General features: G+C 54.0%; 10 protein-coding genes across 10 annotated transcripts; 3 read left to right on the forward strand and 7 right to left on the reverse strand.

Annotated features, from left to right (window-relative positions):
• Positions 1-430: 430 nt before the first annotated feature.
• Positions 431-2,168, reverse strand: DL89DRAFT_267556 (calcium/proton exchanger). Its single transcript, XM_040887544.1, has one exon. It carries the CDS (start codon positions 2,151-2,153, stop codon positions 516-518), a length of 1,638 nt encoding a protein of 545 aa, XP_040743974.1. The 5' UTR covers positions 2,154-2,168; the 3' UTR covers positions 431-515.
• Positions 2,169-2,796: 628 nt separating this feature from the next.
• DL89DRAFT_267557 (cysteine proteinase) lies at positions 2,797-6,123 on the forward strand. Its single transcript, XM_040887545.1, has one exon. The coding sequence runs from the start codon at positions 2,838-2,840 to the stop codon at positions 6,060-6,062; it is 3,225 nt and encodes a 1,074-aa protein (XP_040743975.1). The 5' UTR covers positions 2,797-2,837; the 3' UTR covers positions 6,063-6,123.
• Positions 6,108-7,548, reverse strand: DL89DRAFT_267558 (uncharacterized protein). Its single transcript, XM_040887546.1, has one exon. It carries the CDS (start codon positions 7,531-7,533, stop codon positions 6,139-6,141), a length of 1,395 nt encoding a protein of 464 aa, XP_040743976.1. The 5' UTR covers positions 7,534-7,548; the 3' UTR covers positions 6,108-6,138.
• A 474-nt stretch (positions 7,549-8,022) lies between these two features.
• Positions 8,023-8,388, reverse strand: DL89DRAFT_292984 (uncharacterized protein; the record flags this gene model as incomplete). Its single annotated transcript, XM_040890357.1, has 1 exon — positions 8,023-8,388. One exon carries the CDS (start codon positions 8,386-8,388, stop codon positions 8,023-8,025), a length of 366 nt encoding a protein of 121 aa, XP_040743977.1.
• Positions 8,389-8,609: 221 nt separating this feature from the next.
• On the reverse strand, positions 8,610-9,395 carry DL89DRAFT_274917 (N-acetylglucosaminyl-phosphatidylinositol de-N-acetylase-like protein; the record flags this gene model as incomplete). Its single annotated transcript, XM_040889241.1, has 1 exon — positions 8,610-9,395. The coding sequence occupies one exon, from the start codon at positions 9,393-9,395 to the stop codon at positions 8,610-8,612; it is 786 nt and encodes a 261-aa protein (XP_040743978.1).
• Positions 9,396-9,449: 54 nt separating this feature from the next.
• DL89DRAFT_267560 (kinase-like protein) lies at positions 9,450-10,657 on the forward strand. The gene has a single exon (XM_040887547.1). It carries the CDS (start codon positions 9,511-9,513, stop codon positions 10,597-10,599), a length of 1,089 nt encoding a protein of 362 aa, XP_040743979.1. The 5' UTR covers positions 9,450-9,510; the 3' UTR covers positions 10,600-10,657.
• Positions 10,658-12,419: 1,762 nt separating this feature from the next.
• Positions 12,420-15,156, reverse strand: DL89DRAFT_267561 (uncharacterized protein). Its single transcript, XM_040887548.1, has 2 exons — positions 14,831-15,156; positions 12,420-14,753 (listed from the first exon to the last, which is right to left on the reverse strand). Exons 1-2 carry the CDS (start codon positions 15,096-15,098, stop codon positions 12,436-12,438), a joined length of 2,586 nt encoding a protein of 861 aa, XP_040743980.1. The 5' UTR covers positions 15,099-15,156; the 3' UTR covers positions 12,420-12,435.
• Positions 15,157-15,890: 734 nt separating this feature from the next.
• Positions 15,891-18,029, reverse strand: DL89DRAFT_257593 (uncharacterized protein; the record flags this gene model as incomplete). The annotated part of the gene is made up of 1 exon (XM_040885542.1): positions 15,891-18,029. One exon carries the CDS (start codon positions 18,027-18,029, stop codon positions 15,891-15,893), a length of 2,139 nt encoding a protein of 712 aa, XP_040743981.1.
• Positions 18,030-18,915: 886 nt separating this feature from the next.
• Positions 18,916-21,400, reverse strand: DL89DRAFT_267563 (phosphoserine phosphatase serb). The gene has a single exon (XM_040887549.1). The coding sequence runs from the start codon at positions 21,012-21,014 to the stop codon at positions 18,981-18,983; it is 2,034 nt and encodes a 677-aa protein (XP_040743982.1). The 5' UTR covers positions 21,015-21,400; the 3' UTR covers positions 18,916-18,980.
• A 658-nt stretch (positions 21,401-22,058) lies between these two features.
• DL89DRAFT_267565 (uncharacterized protein) lies at positions 22,059-24,008 on the forward strand. Its single transcript, XM_040887550.1, has one exon. The coding sequence runs from the start codon at positions 22,087-22,089 to the stop codon at positions 23,803-23,805; it is 1,719 nt and encodes a 572-aa protein (XP_040743983.1). The 5' UTR covers positions 22,059-22,086; the 3' UTR covers positions 23,806-24,008.
• The last annotated feature ends 89 nt before the right edge of the window (positions 24,009-24,097 follow it).

Below are 24,097 nucleotides of genomic sequence, written 5' to 3' on the forward strand. Positions count from 1 at the left end.
GGGACAACTCTGGAGGTTTTGCTATCAGCCCAGTTCCGCTGGGGGAGGCACAAAGCTGACCTTGGCCCACAGACTCTCAACGCACAACATATGCCCGGGATTTCTTGCTGGGCGGGGGTGGAAATAGAGGAAGCAGGTGCTAGGTGCGGACTTCAGCCAAATCGGGATTCATTTTATGCAGACTGTAGTTTAAGCAATTACCCGAGTGATTAATTAGCGGCTATGTGCTGAGAATTGGCAAGGTGATTCCTTTCGGCTCTACTTTACCTCATTTCAGCCCTATATAGCGTATATGCAGAGCACGTACCGCGATACGGATCTAGGGTCCCTGGAATGAAAAGAACGCTCTGTATGTTCTTGTCAAGCAAAAAACCGGTTTGTTATTTCTAAAGGAACACCATCATTCTATTGTAGAACGTCACTAGAGAAGCTTCGCTATAATGCATGGAAAGCGCTATATTTCATACACAAAAATATTAAACGGCTAGATAGAAAACAAACTCGAAAAATGCAAACTACCCAGTAACAATATCCTTCGGGTAGAGGAAGTAGGCGACGCCGATAATGACATAGGCGACAATCAGCACCAGGCCCTCGAGCCAGTTCGTGCGGCCATCGCCAATGATGTAGTTGACCAAAAGCACCGTGACGAACAGGACGACAGTGGTGAATGGGCTGAAGTAAATGGTCATCGGCTGCTTGATGATCCAGCCGAGCACGCACATGAACGGAGTCACAAACAGCGCAATCTGCAGGCTCGAGCCGACGGCGACGCCAATGGCCAGGTCCATTTTGTTGCGGATAGCGACAGTTACGGCGGTGACGTGCTCGGCGGCATTGCCAACGATTGGGAGCAGAATCATGCCGACAAAGGCACGCGACAGGTTCCACTTTGTTGTCAATCCATCGATTGAGTCGACCAGGAACTCGGCACACACGCCAGTCAGACCAGTGATAATAAGCAGGAGTAGGAGCGCCGCCGGAATCGTCAATTCGATGTCCTCCTCGTCATCGTCCGGCACATTGTCATGCGATTCAATGTTTTGCAGCGAGTTTGCTGACTGCACATCATCGGGGCTCAGGTAAGCTGCGGCGCTGGGGGTGGCCGGGACAGTGGTGCCATCATTTTTGACCAGCTGGGCTGTGGCTTCGCGCTGGTGTGGCTTGAGCGCCGCCAGGTCCTTTTCGGCCTTATCGACCGCCACAAACATGCCTGCGTGGGTCTTGAGCTGGAACACCAGGTAGGCGATGTAGATGATAAGCAGGAAAATTGACGTGACATGCGACAATGTCAGCGTGCCGCTCTTGAGCTCGGTCTGGCGGGCCTCGAGCGAATTATAGGCGGCCGGCAGTAGGGTCGACAGAATGGCCATGGCCAGCAGCGACCCGTACGACTGCGCAGCATTGACATTGAACAGCTGCTCGTTGTTCTTCAGCCCACCGAAGAAGAAACAGCAGCCACCGACTAGCAGCAGGTTGCTTAGAATCGAGCCCACCAGAGAGGTCTGCACAATCTCGACTTCGCCCTTGACTAGCGCCAGAATACTAACCAGCAATTCGACTGCATTGCCAAAGGTCGCGTTCAAAAGACCGCCCAGTGTCTCGCCCAGATGCAGTGCCAGTTGCTCGGTCGCATACCCCAGAAGGCTGGCCAGGGGGACGATGGCAAAGAAGTTGATTATGAAGACAGCCACGTCCGGGAAGCCGGCCGGGTGCGAGGCGATGCCGACCGGGACCAGCAAAAGCAGTATGTTGATCCAGCTGTTGAACAGGGAGCGGCGCAGAAGCAGCATGGGCTGGAGAAGACCCGCGGGCTGGCATTTTTCGTGCTGCGTTGCAGTGAGCTCGGCAAGGTTTGCGGTTGCATTCATGGTGTTGGTGCGGACTGGGCTTGGGTGGCGGGCAGTGCGGGATAGCGAGGCTCGCGCGCCCAGGCCCCACTCGCTGTTAGAGGTCGAGTGTCTGGGGTGTGTGGGCGGGACAATGGGCGCTTGGGAGTGCAGCGACCGCGCAGTCGAGCGCTGTCGCAGGAGATTTGAAAACACGGGCATAATTGAAAACAGTGGTGAGATAGACAAGATACTGCAGAGAAAGAAAGTCTTGAGGGATGGAGGAGTTTGCGACGTGCCTTCATGTCTGACGGGGCGGTTCATGTAGGCAAATCGTTCTTGCTTCCAGCTGTGCTTGTTCGTTTTTTGGGCGTAGAAGAGGCATAACCAAACAATTCAACGCAATTGTCGCTCTTGTTCTATGAAGAGTTTTCCGTGCGTTGAATTTCTGTGCACTCTTGCCTTGTGGACAATCCATCTACGCATCTCCTTTCTGTCATGAAAACAGCAAATCCCTCAACAGATTGGGAGGAGGAACCATGCGGGAGGCTGCTATGGCGCCTGTGCCAAGACAGGTGGAATTGTGTGTTTCCTCTTTACTCATACGGTTGCTATAGCAAAGCGCAGTGGGTGGTTTCTTGGGGCTACAGTGGCCAAGTGTAAATGGCCCAAAAGGCGTGCCTGGCGCCCTTGCTGCGTAGTTAATAATAGATTTTGTCTTGCTGCGCAGCACCAAGCAGCAATCCAGGCTCAAAGTAGTCGTGCAGTGGGTGAGGGGCAGATGATGGAGATGTGACAGGATTGTGTGGCCAAAGTGCATGTGCGTGATCGCAATCACTAGTAATCTAATCAGCACTAATGCCAAGGCCACACAGTGAGCAACGTGCCTCTCAGGTGGGTGTGACATTCCGCTGTTTTTCGATGACGTGCAACTGCAATAGCGTCCTCGCTTTTTTGCACAGGTAGTGCTATATTTATTTCTCTTTTCTAAATGTACAATTAGGACAAATGTCGGGAGCACACGGAGGACGCACCAATGACCTCATCCGCAGGTTTGAGAGCCTGGCGTTGAAGCAGCAAGGCAGCGGAGCAATACCGCAAAAGGCAGACCGGCCGGTACGCATTTCGCCGGCAGCAGTCACACAGCAATCGCCGTCGCGACCAGCACTGGCACCGGTGCTGGAAGACCAGGCAGTGACGTTTCCGGAGCTGGCGCAGACGCCACCACACCGGCCGGTGGGCGACCTGCACCGGTCGGACCAGCTCCGGCCCAACCTGCAAGCAGGCGGGCTGAGCATTTCGCCATTAAGCCCGCACAGCCTGCCATTGACCAGGCCTCCCCCAGCCGACGACGGTCTGGCACTGCGCACCAGTACGGGGCGGAAGCGCTCGCTGGTGACGGATTTGAACAAGCGGGCGCAAATCGACCGCAGCATCTCGGCGTCGGTGAAGGCGTGGCTGAAGACGGCACAGCATTGCATGGAGGAAGCCAAGGCGGATAAACGGAACGGGGAGCTGGAGAACGCATATGTGAAGTATATGAAAAGCTCGACGATTATCACAGAGATTGTGCCCAAGCAGAAGGAGTTTGACAGGCGCGACTCGGTGTACGTCAGGCTGCGCGGTGAATTGGGCCGGTCGGTGCTCAATGAGCTCGAGGAGCTGGCGGCAGTGCTCAAGCAGAGACCGTATCCGGAGCGCTCGATGACGGCTGAGCAGGTAGATGAGATGGAGGATGCATTCGCCAACAAGTTCCCGGAGCACCCGGGCGAGCCGTGGACAACGCCGCCAGTGCAGCCAGTGTCGTATAACTCGGCAAGCACTATTGAGGATGTCTTGTACAATGAGCATAATAGCAGGTTCCGGGAGATTGACGCGCAGGCGCGCATGGTGGATATGAGCGGACCGCAGACCGGCATGGCAGCAGTGCAGGGCAGCGGCGGGGCAGCGGCGGAGTGGGTTGGCAAGAACATGGTCACGTGCACGCCCACCGAGCTCTGGGACCTGATACAGAAATCGCGGGTGTCGACGGGCGGGCGGCCGTCGGTTCTGATCCTGGACGTGCGGATGCACCAAGAGTTCGCGTGGGGTCACATCGACCACCGCACAGTAGTGAATGTGGATCCACTGGGACTACATGCAGGATGTACGTCTCGGGATATCGAAAAATCGCTGGTCTTGGTATCTGAGGAGCAGCAGGAGTGGTTCCGGCGGCGCAACGAGTTCGACATAGTAGTGTATATGGACCAGAACTCGCGCAACTCGAACACAAAGGGGCTGCGGGAACTGGTGGCAGCCATCTATCACTACGAGGTGGACAAGACATTGAAGCACTCGCCGCTGCTATTGATTGGTGGCATGGACGCGTGGGAGGCAGAGGTGGGGAGGGACAAGTGCCTCTGGTCGAACACAGCGGCCAAGAAGGCGCCGAATATCGCGTCGATGCTGTCGTACCATGCACCGACGGGGGCATTAACGAATACACAAGCTCAGAAATACACGCCTGGGCCCCAGAAATACACGGCAGAGCCTCAGCAACAGCAGCAGTCAGTGGACCTGTACCGGTACCAGCCGATGCCTATGCAGCCAGCGGTGGGCTCGGTGTTTGACTTTTTCCAGCAAAATGCAAACTACCGGCCACAGTGGCCGGCAGTGTATACGCAGGGATACAATACACAGGGACTTGAATCGGCGGATCAGATCGCTGCGCCCAAGCCGTTGCCGGAGATCCCGGGGGCGGCGGCGCGCGTACAGCGGCGGAAGACGGTGTTTGACAATCCGGTCTATGGGTTCACGGGGTCCCCAGGCAGCGGCGGTGAGAGGCAGGCGATCAAGCAGCAAGCGCAGATCCAAGTGTCTCAGCCGCCGTCGATTCCACCCAAGCCGGCAGCGTACCAGCAGAAGGCTGAGGCAGAGGGCTATACACAAAAGGAGGAGCCATCACCTCAGAAGCCCGAGCTGTCTCCTCCGAAAGTTGAGCCATCTCCTACAAAGACAGAGCCATCTCCACAGACAACAGCAGCGGTGGTCAAGCGGCGACACACACCGCCAGCCGCGCCATTACCAGCAGTCCCCCGGCCATCGACACTGTATGCAAACCCAACAGCAGCCGGATCCGACCCGTCGCTCAACGGACGCATGCACGCAGGCGGACTGATCCGGTCGCAGGCGGTGGTAGCCACCAGCAGCCAGAAGACAGAGGAGGACGCGGGTGGGTTCGGATCCACGGGTCTGAAGAACTTTGGCAACACGTGCTTCATGAACAGCATCATCCAGTGCCTGGCCGGCACCACTCCCTTCGTGCGGTACTTCCGCCAGGGCCACTGGCGTCGCACTGCTGGCGGCAGCGACGTGGCGGTGGAGTTTGCGCGCCTAGTGGACACCATGTGGAGCGGGCAGTATGCGTCTCTGTCGCCAGTAGCCTTCCGCAATGCTGTGGGCCGGCAGTCGGAGCAGTTCCGTGGCAACGACCAGGAGGACGCACAGGAGTTTGCTGTGTTCCTGCTGGACGCGCTACACGAGGCTCTCAATACTATCAGCCCGCGGCCGCCGCCCGACAGGGAGCTGTCGGCAGAGGACGAGCAAGTGTTCGAGCAGCTGGTGGATGCGCGCCAGGCGCAGTTTATGTGGGAGAGGCATATCCGCCGCAACTGGTCGATTGTCACCAGCATTTTCCAGGGCCAGGCGCAGTCGCGGCTCACGTGTCTGACATGCCGCCACACATCCACCACGTATGCGACGTTCACGGAGCTGTCGGTGCCGATTCCGGGCGGCACCCCCTCAACTGATATTTACAAGTGTCTGGATGCCTACTCGGAGACCGAAGTGCTGGATGGCGACGACCGGTGGAAATGCCCGCAATGCAAGGCTAAGCGCCGTGCGACCAAGCGGCTGCTAATTGCTAGACTGCCGCTGGTGCTGATCGTGCATCTGAAGCGGTTCTCGACCATTGGGCATTTTCGCGAGAAGCTCGAGACTCGCGTCAGCTTCCCCACCCGCCACCTGCAGGTCGGCAATTATACGGCGCCAGGTACCGCAGGCAAGGCTGAATACAATCTGTATGCGGTGGCTAACCATTTCGGCACATTGTCGGGCGGGCACTACACAGCCAGCGTGTTCAATGGGCTGAGGCAGAACTGGAGCTACTACGACGACACGCGTGTATCGCCCATCCGCGAGCAGGACGTGGCTACGCCTGCTGCATACCTGCTATTCTATGTGCGTGCAGACTAAGACTTAGAGTACATTTATTTAATTCCTCCACCAAAGAACTCCATCCAAATGTCAGCCCTCACGTAGCTTTTCACTTTTAGTACGCGATCATGCTGACGGGCAGCTGCTCGGCTGCAGCCTCAGGCTCAGCCAGCACGCGGTTGAGCGACCGACGCACGACATCGGCGCGATGCGCAATATGCTCGGTATTAGCCCTCTGCTGCGGCTCCAACAACTCGACATCAGTGTTAGCCAGCGAGCGCAAGATCAGACCAGCCAATTCCCTGACATGGTTAGTCTGCCTCTTGAACCCGTCCCTGAAGGCCGCCGCCCCCTGCACATCGCCGGCCTCGCGCAGATTCGCCCACTGCCTATACCTGTACGCCAGCACCTGATCCAGGGCCCCCATATAGCTGGCCGACGATTTGGCACTGCCCAAGGCGTACCTCTGCACATTAAGTCTCTGCGACTCCTGGTCGACATGAGACAAAAATGCCTGGTAGCTGGCCGGCCTATGCCTGTCGATGCCGTCAGAGCACGGCAGGGAGCTATTGGGGGAGAGGTGGGCGAGCTGGAAGAGATGCGTGCTTAGAGACGCCACTGGATTGGAGCTCTGTGCAACGCCAAAGTACGCGCGCTGGGATGTGTCGTGGGCATTCTCGAATTGCACGCCGTGGTTGAACATGGCCGAGTCCTTGCAGCCGCTAAGGTATGTGCGGAACGACATGTACTCGCCCGAGCTCTTCAATGTCTCGGCCATCACATTATTTACTTTCTGCATGGCCCCGGTGTACTGCGCGAGTGCCTGGTCAAACAGCGCGCGGTTGTCGGTTTCCACTGCCTTGAGGATGTCTTGCGCCGCCTGGACAATCTGCCCGGTATGCTGCCCGGCCAGGACATGCGCAATAATGTAGCTGTGCTCGCTACTGCTGCCCGAGAACATGCGGATCGGCTCCAGATTCTCTGCCACCAGAGCTTGCTCCGGATCCTTGCGCCTGTAGTTATAGAACGTATACGACATCGAATGCTCCAGAAACGGCCTGGCGCCGATTCTCTGTGCAATGACCTCCAGTGGCCTGGCAATGTTCATGGGCAAAATGCGTCTTGCCAGCCCGTGATTGCGCGCCAGCCGGAACTGAATGTCGCAGGGCTCCAAAAGATACGCCGATGCGAGGAACGTGTAGTCGCGGAACAGCGCCGAGAGGATCCGCCGGTCAAAGATGAAATTCACATCGTACAGCGGCAGCTCCGTCTCGATGCGCGAGCCGAACCGCCCGCTGTGCAGGAGTCCGTATGTACCGTCGCCTTTGTAGAGAGGCATCTCATGGAGGAGTTCAGAGAGCTTGTCAAAGTAGCTGGGCAGAACCGCCAGCGGGTCGTGCCGAGGGAGGAAGCCGTGCGAGGACGTCACGGTGAACTCGCCATTTGTGGCCTGGGAGGAGTGGAAGCGGCGCAGCGCGGGTTTCAGTGTGCGGGTGGTACGAGAGAGCATGGTTTAGAATACAACTGGGATGGGTATTAGGAGGTTTTTCCAATGTCCCCTTCTCTTCCTTTTTATACCAGCCATGTAGAGTTAACCAGGGCGTGTCTTCATCTCGTTGACGTGGGATAAAAATTGCCCGCCCCTCCCTGGGCAAAAAATTATTGTCCTTTCGTACGCTGTGTATGCGGCGGACGAATACAAGGATGAAATTCTCCTATCTAGCCGTCGGTTCGTACTGAAAAACCCTCCGCGAAGATCCCTCCGTCCACCATGCTTCCCTCTTGCGGCAGGCACATTGGCATGTGAGCAATGCATACTACATAGGCTCGGTGAAACCATTGTTTTCTTAAAAAAAAAACATGCACTTGCTGTGACTGCTTGGAAATCCTTAAAGACTTGCTTGTATGACACGGTGGTAGAGCAGACTTGGCTGGAGTGACGGGACAAAGAAATATTCGCGCACCTGGTCACATGGGTTTTATTTTCCCCGCTAATCGGCTAGATCTGATCCCCTGTGGTCTCCTCTGCCTGGGCGTACTTTTTGCGTGCGCGCTGACGCTGCTTGTGCTTGCGCTGCTTGAGCTTGTCGACCTTTCTGGCGATCTTGCTCATTTCGCCGTTGATTAAAAGATCGAGCTTGTCGTGCAGTCGCTTGTACGCGATCTTGCGGTTCTGCTGCAAATAGCGTGTGTCCTGACAGATAACCGTGGTGTTGGTGGGCCGGTGAAGGAGCTGCACGCAGGAGCTGGTTTTGTTGAGCTTCTGCCCGCCGTTGCCCCATCCGCGCACGTGCTTTTCCTCTATCTCCAACGGGTCCAGTACCACTGGCGTCTTTTGCTTCTTCTTCTTCTGGGGAGGCGGCATGGGAGGCGAGGACGGTGTGTCCAGGCTTGCTAAGGATGTGTGGACCTGGCGGGATAGTCGTCCGGCAAGACACACGACTGCACGCGCTCTCAAAGCAGCAAACATTTTGTGAAAAAAAGGACAAGACGTTGACTATCACTCAAACAGCGAATATGCCGCAAAACGAAATCTATACTTTTAAAACGTGTTTCTGCAATATGACCTTTATGGATGGAAAAGTCTCAGTTGATCTTGTTGTACGTATTGATGAACATGTACCGCGAGAACGTCACGTACAGCTTACGGAACCACACATACTGGCTCTCGTGCATGCGCATCGCATCCACGCCCCTGGCGTACGCCTTCAGATCGGCCACAAACACCAGACTATCTCTTGCCGCCCAGAACGTGCCCAAACTAAACAGCATATCCAACACCGACGCATACTTTCTCACCACCCCAACGCTCTCCAATGCATACACGTTCACCGGATGGAACTTGAACCGCTGCGCCGTCATCGCCATGTGCTTGACGCCCACATACGCCGCAATGTGATTCGCATGCCCACTCACACCCTTCCCGTCAAAAGTGAATATCGCATCCACATCGCCCGCTGCGCACACAGCCTCCACTGTACGCGCCACCAGTGCCGCATTCCATGCCTTGTGTGGGCTGTCTGGCAAGGACGGGTCATCGACGATGATAACATTTTCGGCTGCCAGTCCCATGCTGACCGCTGAGCGCACCAGCTCCGTCTTGCGTACCGCGCCCAGTCCGGCGCTGTCGCCTGTCGACAGGCACAAGATACTGACCATCGTGTTTTGCTGCTGGAGAGCTGAAATCGTCGGTGCGAAGAACATGCATTCGTCATCCGGGTGCGCTGTAACAAACAAAACGTGCTTTTGCTTCTTGTCCAGCTTGGCCGCAGGAACGAAATTGCGCTGCACGAGGCCTGGCTGGAAATACAGAACCACGTAGATTGCTGCTGACAGCAGAATCAGCGGAAGGACAAAATGCACGACAATCATTATAGTGTAAAAAAGCCCGCAAGTGGAAAAACAAGACAAAAGCCAGCTTGCTCCTGTGACCCTATTTTTTTTTGACTTTGCAACCTTTTATTCTCCACTCTACTGTATTTTCCTAATGTTCTACTCCATTACCCGACATGTTGACGAGGCCCTGGTGCAGGAGACCTGGCTGACGCTCAACAAGCGCATAAAGGCTGATATCATCGTCATGTGCCTGGAGCGCGGCCTTCCCACCGAGGGCAGCAAGTCGCAGCTCATCCGGTCGCTCCTCGACTGGAGCACCGACACACTGCCTGTCCCCTGCCCCTCGCTGCCAAACCTCGAGCAGCTAAGCACCCGCGAGGCCCAGCTGCTGACCAACGCCGAGGCCTCGGCCAGCTCCGTTGAAACCGACGAAATCCCCTTCTCGCAGCTCGAGTTCCTGGAGAAAATCGGCTCCGGCGGCTTCAAGGACTGCTTCCGCGGCACCTACCAGAACATGCCCGTGGCCATAGGCGAAATCCGCATCGCCAATTTCTCCACCGCCGAGTTCGACGAGATTAGGCATGAGATTAATGTGGTCAAGCAGTTGCGTCACGAGAATATTGTCAAATTCATTGGCGTCTCGGCGTACAAGAAGCGCCTGTGTATAGTCACCGAGCTGTGCGATAAAGGGGATTTGTTCGACTTTATGAAGCGCGTACCCAAGCCGCCGTTCGCCCAATTGATGATGCTGATGCATGATATCGCCTTGGGCGTCTCGTATCTGCACACAAGACGGCCTAGCATCATACATAGGGATTTGAAGTCGATGAATGTGCTGATTTCCGCCGACAACCGCGCCAAAATCAACGACTTTGGCTTGGCCCGCATCCGCCCGCGCATGAACACCATGGTGCACACTGCCTGCGGCACGCCCAACTGGCAGGCGCCCGAGTTCTGGGCCCTCAAGCCCTCGTACACAGAGAAGGTCGACGTCTATGCGTGCGGCCTGATCTTCTGGGAGATCCTGCAGTGGGGCGCCGCACCCTACCCCTACCATGACATGACCGAGCACGAACTCTACATCAATGTGCGCGACCACGGATACCGCCCATCATTGGCAAAACTGCAGTCTTATCCGCGTGAACTACTCGACCTTGTCCAGCAGATGTGGGCACAGAATCCGAATACCCGCCCGCCTATGACGCAGGTTGTCGAGAAGCTACTCGAGTATCTTTCTTGAATACTGGAATCGAGTACGCTTTTATTTGTCAAATCTGAAGTAGTAAAATATACTTTATGCTACATGGTTTTTTCATCATCAGCAATCAACATGTACGAGGCTAGCTACTGAAATCAATGTACAGGCTATGTCCAACTGGAACACCACTCATGCTTAAGGTGATGGTTTGTTCACAGGTAGCCATACCAACACATGTCTAAAAGTGGATATACGACATATTATCATCTGATTTTAAGTAGCCTACTCTTGTGTTTGTCATATGTCCACACAGGAATCAACCCAAGAGTTCCAGTGATCCTGCAATTCTTCTCTACTCGCACTCTGAATGAGTCGACGGCGTTGCCTTCACACCTTCAATCTTCAATGGCTGTGAACTCTTTGCATCAAGTGTCATTTTACTCGGCATCCATGCAGAACTCGGGATCCTGAAACCTATCTGTTAATTCGCTCGGCCAATTCTGTAAAGAGCTTTAGAAATCTTCAATAATATCTGAAATGTACTACCCAACACGGGCTGGAGATACTGAAAGAATCTGTATGGTGCCGTTTTGTTTTTTCAACCTCGGCATGTGCTTTTTGCTACCACGCAACCATGCCTCTTATACTCATAGCTTGACCGCCAAATCTTCCTGGGCAACAGGTTGATATCAGAGAGTATTTAAGGTTTGATATCACCATCAGCCTGCATGCCTTGCAAAAACTAAGCAACTAGGCATAGTGGGGTTCTCCTTTTCCATTCCCTAGCTTTCTTTTTGATTTTGGATATTTCTATATTGGTTGCCCCTTTTAGAAACAGATACATCCAAACTTCATTGCTGCACATCGTAAAGCCCCACAGAAAACACCTGTCGAATCGACGTAGCCGAACTGTCAGGCTTGACCTTCACTACAGCAAATGTGCTGCTGTAGTCAATGTCCCGCTGAAGTTCAATGCTGTCGAAGGAGCGGTTGTCGCTGACACCCTGTGCGTACAGGCCAATATCAACACGCCGCTGGTCGTCCCTGCCTTGTGGACCGGTGTCAACATTCTTGAAGGGCAAAATGTGACGATAGTCGGCAGACTGCTGCTTTTCGGCCTTGCTCTCAGGAACGCACATATAGCTATGGATGTGCTCCACAATGAGCAGGGCCAGCTGCTATATCGGAATGTAGATCCTGGTTACGAGGATCCTACCAGAAGTCAAGTCGCCGATCTAGCCTTTGACACATTTGAGTGTATCACTGACCAGGCAAAATGCAAATGTTGAAATTATAGGGGCTCTGTTTTGGAATGAGAATAGAGGTTTGACTAAGGATTTCAAATGCTATTAGCACGATAATATATGAAAAAGAGAAGAAAAGCCAGGGCTCTTGAGCACTGGCCTCTTGATTCTCTCCAGGTAAAATACTGCAGCATCTGTTTGATAGAAGCGATGTGCTAAAGGGCAGAATGCCATTGTGTGCGTCGGGGATATGAGGTTGTACCCTTATCATCCGCATCTGAGTCACTGCACCTGCTATTATGCACCTGGCTGGGTCCTAGAACATCGGCATGAATCCTTGCACCAATATTCGCTGGCTTGGGCATGCAACACTACATTCATGCTCCTAATTAGGTGCTCTGCTACTGGTATGTGATACCAGATGTTGATATTCAAGCCCAAATTGGTCTCATTCTGACTATATATATAAACCCCTGTCATTGTTAGCCTTGTAGCTTTCAGAGTGCGCTTGACTGATCACTAGGATTACAGGTTCGAAGTATATCAACATCCGGTCGCTTGACTTTACCCGATCTCAATACATAGTACTAATGTAGATTTAGATATCGAAGATAGTGTATTAAGTTGAAATTGATTATAGTTTACTCCTTGAACTCTTCCAGGCCTCGGTCATCGTCTTCAGCAGTGCTGTGGTGATATCGCTCTTCTTCTCCAACCGCTCCTTGAATGGATTAAACCTTACGCGCGTTCTTCTATTTATATGAAACCACGTGCCTTTGTAGCGGCTACCGTCGCACGTGTCACCCTTACGCAGGTTCGGATTTTGGAACAGATCCATGTAGAGATCTTCCACAAGATCTTTTGCGATATCAATATCTCTATCGAGGTGAAAGTTCACCATGATTCTCCCATTTAAACCACCAGGGGAGCTTAGTTGAGCCATTTTCGAATCAACAGCATCATCCGCAGATCCAGTACGCCAGCGATTGATTGGTAGTTCCCTCAGTTCCTCAGATGACCGCCTGCTATCTGGAGCAAAGCCTTTTGTAGCGCACCAGCAGATCAGGTATATCAGCGACTCCCAATCGTCCAGAGCAGTTCGCTCCACATCTGATTTGGCAAGGTTGTTGATGCTCATAAATGGGATCGTTCCTCGTGTCTCCAGGTTCGGCCCTTGCGAACCACTCAGATCGAGTGCGCAATCAAAGTCGATGAGCAGTCCGCGCGCCGGTTTGCCCTCCTCACGCACGACAAGAATATTGTTGCTTGAAATGTCCCGGTGGAGGATGTTGCACCGATTCAGCAGCTCCGAGTGGCAGCGCATGGCATCGCCCAGAACAGCAATGAACTCATGTACTGACTCGACCGTGCTGAGCGACTCGCCGATCGGCGACATGGCCAACCGCTTGTGCGCGCGGAACGGAATTGCAGCTCCAGCTGGCATACGCAATGAAAACAATGGACCCAGTATGCGCTTCATGTTGTCCTCGAAGACCTCGCCATTGGAATCGATATGGACTCTGCCGCCAGCATCGAGCCTAGGATAGACCAAGTCCTCGACATCTGACTGCGCCAGCTCTGTGGTGATCCGGTGCATAATCTGCACCTCGTCTCGCTTGTCGTGGACAGGATCCTCCTCTGCCTCCGGCCACGCGTCTTTCAGAACAAACTTGGGTATGATGCCGCCACCAGTGGGTTTCTCGTCTGTCGCCAAATAGCACCTCGTACGCCGTCCAAACATGCCGTCCGCTGCCAGTAGCACCTTGTCGAAGTAGTACGTTTTTGTTGTTGCAGGGCTCGACGACTTGCCTGCTGCATCAGGACACTCAATGGTCCAGCATTTGTGCTCAGGGTTCCAGAGGATACCTCTGTCATACCCGAGTTGGTCTTTCTCGCACAGTGCAAAGTTAGCCAACAGCTCGACAAACTGCCGACGACCGGCTGCTGTTGTCATGTCGAGAGCGCTCGATGAAAAAGCCGCGTCGTTGGAAAACAGGCACACTCGCACCTCATTGTCGCACACGGTCAGACCCCAAGCGAAGCGTCTGTTGGGTTGATTCCTGTAGATGCTGCGTGTCCTCTGCATCAGCTGCGCGTAAGCCTTGTCAACTGTGCGCCGGGTCTTGCCGGATCGAGCTTCAATAAGGGCCACCATATTTTTGCTGTGAAAGTCAGTCAGTAGCTCGATATCTGTAAGTGCGTGCTGAAACTTGATGCCTGCCTCAAACTCCGAAGCGTCGGTATTGCCGCTGGACTGGGGTCTAGGACGGGTGCATGGCAGCAGCTGATAATAACTCTCGAGGTATCTGCTGAAAGGGCCCGTATCCAACGCACGAATGAGGGTGTCGATGTGTTGAACGACAAACAGAATGAATGACATGGCTGATTCATGTATCTTCTTCGCCGTGTGTATGTCGTCATCGTCGAGGCTGTCTGTAGATGTAGCCAGTGGTGGGCGAACCCACTCCTCAAACGCTGCAAGAGCGCTGTCTGTTGACCCGCGCTTCTCGTCTTTCGCCTTGTCGTATGCTGCAATGTCGAACAGCGTATGTTGCTGCTGCTGCTGGCAGGTGGTGATATCGCAAGCAAGTTCTCTGAGAGTATCCTGGATATCATCGACGCTGCTTGCTGCACTGCCAGTGACTAGGCTGAGCCGGCGCTCCAGCTCCAATGCGACCTGAGTCGACACCAGGTCTGCCAGCTTGCTTGTCACGGTATTTCTCGACTTTACACTGTCAAATACGCCGTTGGCATCACGGATCAGTCGTTCCTTGGCCCAGTGGTCGGCTTCGGTCAACACCTCGTCTTTGTTATTCCACCACTCCATACCTTGGCTCAGCTGGGTGTTCATGTTCGGCGTGTTGCCCCTCATCATGGCCATTATTTTGTCGCTCCAGCTATTTGAGGACTGGTCTAGTGCCCGGACCCAGCGGCCATTAGGGTAAATGGATGCTATACCAGAATCTGCACAGTTAGCAAATGTGCATGTCATAAGCGTACCATAGTAGCAAGGTCCACTATGCGCTTACCTCTTGCGCTCTCACCCTTTTGTGTCTTCTTTGCTGGTGGTTGTGCCGAGTAGTCGTCGTCATCTGATTCAGAGTTCGAGCGCGACCGCTTGGTGCCAATGCAGACTGTGTTGCTAGAGGAGCGTGCCTTCTTTGGTGGCGAGAACTTGCTAACTGGCGATGAAATGGAGCTAGAGAATTTGCGCTTGATACCCGTAGCGGCTGGCTTGCTGGCGGCAGGAGCTGACAGAGTCCAGGAAAGCTCGGCAATATTGTTGCAGGTAGTCATGGTCGACTGATAAATTACAATGCGAATGGGTTCAAATGCAGGAGAATGTGTATGTCTTAATGCAAAGCTAAGAGAAACAAAAGCTGTAGGCAGCAGCTCTGGAGTGGTTTAAGAGCTGGAGCGAGCAATCACCATTGGCTGCAGCGTGTTTACTGCCTGGGGTTTTTCTGCAGAGACTGTTTACGAAAAGGCGCTTGAGCAGATCCGATTTAATCGGCTCCCGCATTTTAAGCACTGCTTCAGAGATTGGGAGTGTGGCGCTGGCTGCATCAGTATGCTTGCATTCAGCGACGGCTCTGCAGATTCGAATGAGGAGCCGGCTCGCAGAAATGCAATGGGTTCTGAGCCAACTACTTCATAACAGGATCAAGACAGTCGGGCGAGACAAGGGAGCGCTTAGGGCTTGTGCTGAGCATGCATGGGCAAAATTCATATGTGCATGTGAAGGAGGGCACATACTTGTGTCACTACAATGTTCCCTTTCTTCACTTCTAGAGTATACCAATAACCCATCTATTTTTGACCCATCTATTTTTGACCCATCAATGGCTCATTTGCTGCAAAGTAGGAATTTGGCTGGTGTTTCCTGTAGACTAGCGATATGCCCATGCTGTCTAAACGCGATGATCTTTCGAAGACCCTTTGAGGCATATAAATATGACGGTCACCTTTTACTTTGGGTCCACAGTGCTATATTGCCGCTTGCTTATTAAATTGCAGCCGTAGTGTAGATGTAGTGTGTTTTATAGTGACAAATGAAGCGATTGAAAATATTTACTTGTTGCCTTGAGACTATGCAATGCAAATGTTCCGTGAGCTCTTCCAGGCTTCGGTCATCGTAGCAAGCAGTGCTGTGGTGATCTCTCTCTTCTTCTCCAGGCGTTCCTTGAATGGATTAGGTGTTGTATCCTCTCCTCTGATCCGCATGGGCTGTGTACCTCTGTAACGACTCCCATCGCACGTGCCATCCTTACGCAGGTCCAGTTTTTGGAACAAATCCATATATAGATCTTCCACCAGGTTTTGCAAAATGTCAATATCCCTGTTGGGATGAAAGTGCCTGATGATTCTTGAATGGAAGCCATTAAGTGTTTCCAAATTATCCTTCTTGGCTTCACCGATTTCCTTAGGAGTTCCGTTTCGCCACTTGCTGATTGCCAAGCCCCTCATACTCGCGGGATGTCGCCTATCTTTCTTATCCCTGCAAATCCCAATCGTTGCGTACCAGCAGATTAGGTAGACCAGCGACTCCCAGTCGTCCAACTCTGTCTGCTCAACGTCTGACGCAAGCAAGCGGTTGATGCTTGCATATGGGAGCGCACCTGTCTGCTCGCTGCGTACTGGTGCTCGGACCTGTCCAACCTCCAGGGCACTGTCAAAGTCGATGAGTAGCCCGCGCACTGGCTTTCCTTCCTCACGCACTACAAGGATGTTGCTGTCAGTGATGCAACGATGGAGGATGCTGCACCGCTTCAGGATCTCCGAGTGACAGCGCATCGCGTCACCGAGAACCACTATGAGCTCATGCACTGACTCTACGTGCTTCAGTGGTTTTCCAATGTTGCCCATTATGACACGTGTGTGTACGCGGAACGGAATTGAGCCTCCATCTGGTTTGCGCAGCGAAAACAGCGAGCCCAGTATGTTTTTCACGTTGTCCTCGAAGACCTCGCCGTTGGCATCGATGTGGACTCGGTCGCCAGCATGGAGCTTGGGATATACTAAGTCCTCGACATCCGACTGCGCCAACTCTGTAGCGATATGGCGCATGAACCTGATTTCGCTCCGCTTGTCCTGGGCAGGATCCTCCTCAACCTCCGGCCACGCGTCCTTCAGAATGAACTTGGGTGCAATGCCGTTGCCAGTGGGTTTCTCGTCTGTCACCAAAAAGCATCGCCTGTGCCGACCGAAGAGCTCGTCCGCACTGGACAGGAGCTGCTTGTCAGAGTAGTACGTTTTCACTGTTGTGGTGCCCGACGACTTGCCCGCAGTGTCGGGACCTTCGATGGCCCAGCAATTGTGCTCAGGGTGCCAGCGGATCGTTGGGTCGTAGCCCAGCTGATCAACCTCGCACAGTGAAAAGTTGACGAGAAGTTCGACGAACTGCCGACGACCAGCTGCTGTTGTTATGTCGATGGCACTGGACGAAAAGACAATATCGTTGGAAAACAGACATGTGCGCACCTCATTTCCGCACATTGTGATGCCCCAGATGAAGCGGCGATTTGGCTGCATCGCATACATGTTTCTGCTGTAAAGCAGCAATTGAGCAAGCGCCTGCCGGACCGATGCAGCCAAACTGTCAGGCTTGACTTCAATCACAGCAAATGTGCTGCTGTAGTCAATGTCCTGCTGGACCTCAACGCTGTCGAAGGAGAAGTCGTCGCTGACACCCTGTGCGTACAGGCCAATGTCAACACGCCGCTGGTCGTCCTTGCCTTGTGGACCGGTGTCGACGTTCTTGAAGGGAAGGATTCGGCAATAGTCTTGCAGCAGGCGGCCAAGATCGCGGTCCTTCTGACAGTCTTCGACTTGACCGTCGATCTCGCGCATGGAAAACAGTAAGAGTTGCTGAATCGGGAAATACGTTTTAGTCTCAGCGACCTTCCCTTTTTTCAGCAGTCTAAGCCAGTTGCTGACTTCCTCCAGGGGGTCCTTTGTCGCATTTCTCGGCTGGTGCTGCTGCAAATTCGGCAAGCTGGCAGCAGGAATAGGCTCACCCCCTGCACCACCGGCCGGTCTAGCGCTAAGGCGGTTCTCCAGCTCTGCTGAAACATGTGCAGTGATGTCGCTCGCAACACTACGCAGTGCCACCGAGCGTGGGCGGCAGAATTCGAAAACGCTATCCTCATTCTCGACCACACGACCTTTGGCGAACGCCATACTCTCGGCGTCCCTCTCAGCCGTGTGATCCGACTGGACCATGGACATGTTGGAGAAGACAGTCGCGTTTGTTGTCTTCTGAACAAATGGACTGTTCTCCAACACGCCGGTGAGCCTCGCCTTTTTCGACTCTGCATCTATAACGGTTGAGTTACAGTTATTAGGTTAGACTTCATGTGGTTGTTGCCTTGTACCTGCTGCTATGTGTATATATGCACACGTACCTTTGTTCTGGTATCTCCTTTGAAAATACGGCGACTGATCCAATGTTGTTGCCGAAATACCTTCATAAGTATAGGATGCCAATGTCCGTTTACATGTCGGAGTAACAAAGCTGTCCAGAGGAAATGATTGTGTATTGCTCTGCCGAAGTGTTTGCTGCGGACTACTCGGTTGAAGTGTTTGCTGTGGACTATCTGGTTGAGATGGCTGGTGTTGGCTATCCTCTGTCATCTTTGCCTGAGTAGTGGTCGGTGAAAAATGAGTTTGCGTGGATAGAGAGGAAAAAGGACAGGAAAGAGCGCAGTAAAGACGGTGGGCGGTTCAGGTCAACAAGAGGGAGTGCTGGCATTTGTTCAGCCTGCCTGAACTAAGAAAAACAGTGTTCCATTGTTGCAAATGAGCTGCTCAAGCACCCCTGGGTGGCGTTGGAGTCGTCCAGAGATGGTCAAAACGGCTATATGCGCCGCTGTTGCAAATAAGATTAAATTTAGGGTTAGGAAATCAGCCAAGATGCTGTTTCTACATATCGGAACACACTAGGTGTAACCTTGGTGGGCTTACATGCCAGAAATCATATCCACATGAAGAAGACTTCGGTGTGTGTGAATGTCTGCAGTGCTTCTGCATGTCCCTTGGTTTCTTGGTGTTCTTAACTGCGCTTTATGTGTCTGGCACGCCACTGTAGAATACTCTACAGAGCCTTGTGTCCGTCGATATTTCGAGTGTGTATATTAGAGTATTATCGAAAGAAAATTGAAGCCCCACCTATCGCCTTCATTATCCGACCAGCTGGAGTTCGGCAGCCTCACTCTGCGAGTAGCCCATCAGATACAGTACGTTCGCCAGGCTCTTTTGGTTGATCCGGGCACGTGCTTCCTGCTGCACCTTGGGCTTCGCATTGAACGCAACCCCCAGGCTAGCCTTGCCGAGCATGAGCAGGTCATTGGCACCGTCGCCAACAGCAACAACCTGGTCGATGGCAATGCCTTCGGCCTGGGCAATAACCTCAAGGAGTTCTGACTTCCGGACCGCATCGACAATCGGTCCCACGGTCCGACCCGTCAGCCGCTTCCCATCAGTGCTGACCTCCAGCTGGTTGGCAAAGGCGTAGTCTAATCCGAGCTCGTTCCTGACGTACTTTGCCAGCGGAATGAACCCGCCAGAGATGACCGCCAGCTTGAATCCGGCATTCTTCAGCGCACGGCACAGGTAGTGCGCGCCTTCTGTAAACACCAGCTGCCGCTTGACCTCCTCTAGTGCCTCAATCGGCGTGTCCTTGAGCAGCGCAACCCGACGGCGCAGCGACTCCTTGAAGTCGATCTCTCCACGCATCGCACTCTCAGTAATGGCCGACACCTCCTCTTCGATGCCGGTGGCACGCGCAATCTCGTCAATGACCTCCTGCTGGATCAGCGTCGAGTCCATGTCAAACACGACCAGGCGCTTCTGTCTGCGGAACACATTGTCGGGCTGCAGAGCCACATCAGTCTGGAATCCGGTGCTCAGAGTGAACAGCTCGGCCTTCATCTCCTCCAGCGACAGAGTGTCAGGCACGCTGAGGCGGAACTCGACGCACATCAGCTCCGAGTGCTTGTCCAGCCGGCGCATCTGCTCGACGCTGATCTTCTTCTTCAGCAGCCATTTAAGCCAGGCGCTCAGGAACTCGGGTCCCAGCCCGCGCTCGTTCAGCACTGTGGCAATGTACTTGACACGCTGCGCATACGGAGCCTCGTCCAGCTTGTACTCTGACTGCCCACTCAGCACCGATGCCTTGAGTCGCGCGTTCTGCACATCAAACGTCAGGGTGCCGTCCCACTTTTGCGCAGTCTCGGCCAGGTCACTGAACAGGTCGACGTCGCCGTTGTGCAGATGCACAAGAACGCCAAACGTCACATCGTGGTGCAGCCGCGAGAGCGAAAAGTCGATGATCTGGCAGTTGTGCTTGGACAGGCAGCCCAGCACTCCGCCAATGATGTCGGTGCCGTGCGGGCCACGCAGCGAGATCATGACTGTCTGCGTCTCATGCAGCAGATCGACCAGTGGGCTGAGCTTGGGCGAGATGTTGATGCCAAACGACGTGTTGGGCAGTCCGGACGGCGTTTCGACCCGGGTAGAGGTTGTCGAGTCGGTGTGCCCGCCATTGAGGACCGCTGGTAATGTGCCAGGATGTGTCCGAGACTCGACTGCAGCTGCCAGGGCATCAGACGAACTGCCGCCCTCCTGCTCCACCAGCAATGTAGCCAGCTGGTTCATCAGCTCGGGCTTCAGACGCAGCAGAGAAGTGGAAACTACAAACGACAGCTGCGAGGTACGCATCAGGTAGGGCTCGCGGATCTGCAGGCCAGACCACTTGTCGTGCTTCTTCAGTGCCTTGGCAATGGCAGTGAAGTTCAGGAACACAAAGCGCTCCAGCAGCAGCAGGTCCTTCAGCGCATCTTCGCACTCGGCAACTGTTGTCTTCTGCATCGGATCCAGCACCCGGTTGATCCGCTCCTTGGTTGCGTCCTTGATCTTGACAAAGAACGAGTTGATCCGCTCGATGTCGGCATCCAGCATCTTGACGAATGCGGGTGTCAGCTGGGTGACCTTCTCCAGGCGCTGGTGCAGCATGGCGTCGAACGAAGGCTCGGAATCGGAGCCCGGTGACCACTGGAAGACGTGTGTGCGCGGGAACGAGCTCGACAGGTGCACGTTGCAGCCGACCATGCGCGTCTTCAGAAACGCCTTCAGTGCATCGTATTCAATAAAGTGTGGCTGCCACTCGTCCGGGAACGCCGTCTTTTGCTGATTCAGGTAATTGCCGTATTTCATGATAGAGCAGAATAATATGCGTGAAACTGAAGAGAAAGAGTGGAAATAATAAGAATACTAGCGCTAGGTGCGGGAGAGCTGGGGGAACAGAGATAGGTCCTCCTGTTCTTTATCAGCTGTCTCTCCCCACCACCTGGGCTTGGAGCGGGTGGGCGGGGCGAGTCAACTGGCGTTCTTCGGAGATTAAACCTCGAATAGAACGGCCGGGAGCGAGCTCGTTTTGGTGAGTAATGAAGCCCCTTTGCCCCATTTTCCAGCACTGATCACGCTAGATAACGGGCTGACTGGTATCATTCATTTCGCAAGCCCAGAGAGTTTGCCCAGCACCCAGCAGACAATGAGGAACACATTGTCGTCTGTGCTTTGTTTATGGCCAAGCTCGATGGTCCCTACATGTGGGCAGGGTGATTCGCAGCCAGCCATGGCAATGGTGCCGCTACAGTATAAATGGCCGGAGCTTTCCCTGGAAATACATATTGTCAAGCTGTCTACCAATCCAAACACCACGCACTATGGATGCGATAACCTGCACTACAGCTTTACCAATACGTCCACTCTGCTCATCTACGCCTCAGACTCACTCAACCAAAGCGGAGCTTATTATTATGAAGGACACATCAGCATCCAGGCCCCACTTCTGTCAAATCAGGGTCCAAAACGCTGCAAGGGCCAAAACTTCACCAGCAGTAATCTGAAACATCTACCCGCCTGACATCTTAGAGCAACTATGTTCATTCCTTTAGAGCTATTCAGACATCAACATAGTCTTGTTCATAGCTGTGTGCTTTCTAATGTAAGTGCTGCTAGAGCTGGCTTGTTGCTAGGCCCAAGCACCGTCATGATCCAGATCTACCCGGTCGGCAGAGCCCAGCACCTAGCTGCCACGACCCGTGCAGTAAAATTATTTGGATACCGCCACACCGCTGTTTCCTCAAGCAGAGCTGATCACTTTGAAGATCACCAGATAAGTGATCTCAGGCCGGCTCCACACGTGGGTGCGATCAGACCACCCTCGCACTGGCTTTTTGCTTCCGCACTCTTTGTGCTTCATTTAATATTAATAGTCTACACCATGGCTGTAGCTTCATCGGCATGGGCTGTGCCGGATCACATCCTGGAGAGCATTTTTGGCTATGCGACTGGTCTCGGCCGCAAGGCGAACGAGTACAACGACTGTGGCCGCTGTATGCCAACGAGTTCGCTGATGGGCATGCTGTGGGTGGACCGGTACTGGAGATCGGCGATTCGGCCGCTGTTCTTCCGTAACGCAGTCGTATCTAAGAGAGATGCTCGGTTTGACTGGAAGATGGGCGGGCAATTTCGCATGAACCTCCGCGATGCTGTCGCCATGGGTGCTGAGAACCTAGTACAGTCGGTGGAGCTACACTATGAGCTCTATTACCTGCTAAACGAGCAGACAAAGGGCGACCCGCTGTACCAGGTGTGGCTCAACAGTATCCGGTTCGTGGGCACGAGACAGTTGATATTCAGCTGCGACTACTTTGAAGTTACCGAGTATATGTATGTTGACATCCTTGCTCGGCGAGCCGCAGAGTACAGCCAGCGCCTCGATGAGCTGTTTCCGAACTTGGAGTCCAAGGTGTTCCAGCAGTTCTACTACCCCAGCTTTGACTCGACGAAGAGCTCGCGTATCGTTGCTGCCATGTGTGGGCGCACACGGCGCATATCGCTAGACAACGACTGGCTCAAGATCGAGCCGTGCGTCCTGCCGCCCATCACCAAGCTCACGTACACACTGGCAGACAACACGCCACCCGACGATTTCTTTGCATATCTCTACAGCATTGCACCTACGCTCGAGTTCCTGAGCCTCCGCGATCCACGCTCTCTAGTATGGACCCGTGTCGTGCAGCACGCCAACGAATCTCCGGTCGTCTATCCACGGCTGCAGACCCTGCACATCAACTGCTACTATGTGGTCTCGCATTGGCACCACCGGCCCAACCACACTGAGGATGTAGTGGTCCCAATTGGCCCGCGTTCTGCGCCCGCCGGAGTGCCCTTCCCAGCGCTGCGTGAAATTGGCTGCAAGCCAGCATATCCATTTGCCAACGATGTTGTGTTTCGCGGAAACAGGGCAGTGCTCAAGCGTGCAGGCTTTCTCCTCGACAGCACGTCATTCAGATTGCTCGAGAGCGCCGGCGTGTTCGACAGCCACGCGTTCCCAGCCATGGCCAACATCAGGCTTGGTGATTCGCGCAGGGCGTCGAGGCATCCGCAGAGAGTTGTCGAGAAGCTGCTACTAAGGGCATTCTGCATGGCGCCCAATGCATCCACGGCATTTGTGCGCCTCGACCTCAACAACCCAGTCATGGGCAATGCAGCCCTGGTGGCTGCGCTCAGCTCCGCGCCCGCCAGCCTGCAGAACCTGGTACTTCCGAACGTCATGCTTGGTCTCCAACACGCCTTACATATGCTTAATTTGCTGCCCAATTTGCGCCACCTGACTCTTGCCCTCAGCAGTGAGACAGATGACGAGCAGGCGATGGTGCGTGTCTTGGCAAGCGGTGCCCTGCGAACCCGCGTCACTAATCTGACGTTTATGTTGGATATGATCCGCTCGACGGAGCTCGCTGCAGAGCACATCCGCGTGCTGGCTGCACCTATTAAAACTCTGCGCTTGGTCACGGTTTCGGGGCCCCAAATGGCAGAGGTCGCTGCCAGGCTCCGGGAGCTGCCGGCCAGGCCCGAGTTTACGGAGCTTGGTACCAGAATGGCAGACATCGCGGTGCACTGCAGGCGTCTGAATGCCGCTGATTTTCCGTTCTGAAACTATTGGGATTAGTTCCGTCTTCATTTCACTTTGGCAGACATGACTTCTGGGGGGCTTGTTCATGCATCGAAGCTGTTGGAGGACTTTCCACATTCGGTTTTGGCTGTGCATGTCCCCCCTATGACGTCGTATCTTGACCGCCTCCTACCTTGCCTGTCAGTCGCCAGATGCCACCTACGTCGCCTGTTTTCCCGCACTCGCCCTCTCTACTTTTATCCCGGGGGAGGGGTACCATGAACAATAGATACCCAGACACACCGTCCGACCGCCCATCTTCGTTTTCGTCCAC

Source organism: Linderina pennispora, assembly GCF_002104995.1.
Source record: "Linderina pennispora strain ATCC 12442 chromosome Unknown DL89scaffold_6, whole genome shotgun sequence".
In the NCBI taxonomy this organism is placed as follows: domain Eukaryota; kingdom Fungi; phylum Kickxellomycota; class Kickxellomycetes; order Kickxellales; family Kickxellaceae; genus Linderina; species Linderina pennispora.

Coding starts and splice junctions, on each gene's coding strand:
- DL89DRAFT_267560 (XM_040887547.1), top strand. CDS start 9,511: ATGTTCTACTCCATTACCCGACATGTTGACGAGGCCCTGGTGCAGGAG.
- DL89DRAFT_267563 (XM_040887549.1), bottom strand. CDS start 21,014: ATGAAATACGGCAATTACCTGAATCAGCAAAAGACGGCGTTCCCGGAC.
- DL89DRAFT_267558 (XM_040887546.1), bottom strand. CDS start 7,533: ATGCTCTCTCGTACCACCCGCACACTGAAACCCGCGCTGCGCCGCTTC.
- DL89DRAFT_267556 (XM_040887544.1), bottom strand. CDS start 2,153: ATGAACCGCCCCGTCAGACATGAAGGCACGTCGCAAACTCCTCCATCC.
- DL89DRAFT_267561 (XM_040887548.1), bottom strand. CDS start 15,098: ATGACTACCTGCAACAATATTGCCGAGCTTTCCTGGACTCTGTCAGCT. Junction 14,754..14,830: donor AAAGGGTGAGAGCGCAAGAG/GTAAGCGCATAG, acceptor ATTCTGGTATAG/CATCCATTTACCCTAATGGC.
- DL89DRAFT_267565 (XM_040887550.1), top strand. CDS start 22,087: ATGGCTGTAGCTTCATCGGCATGGGCTGTGCCGGATCACATCCTGGAG.
- DL89DRAFT_267557 (XM_040887545.1), top strand. CDS start 2,838: ATGTCGGGAGCACACGGAGGACGCACCAATGACCTCATCCGCAGGTTT.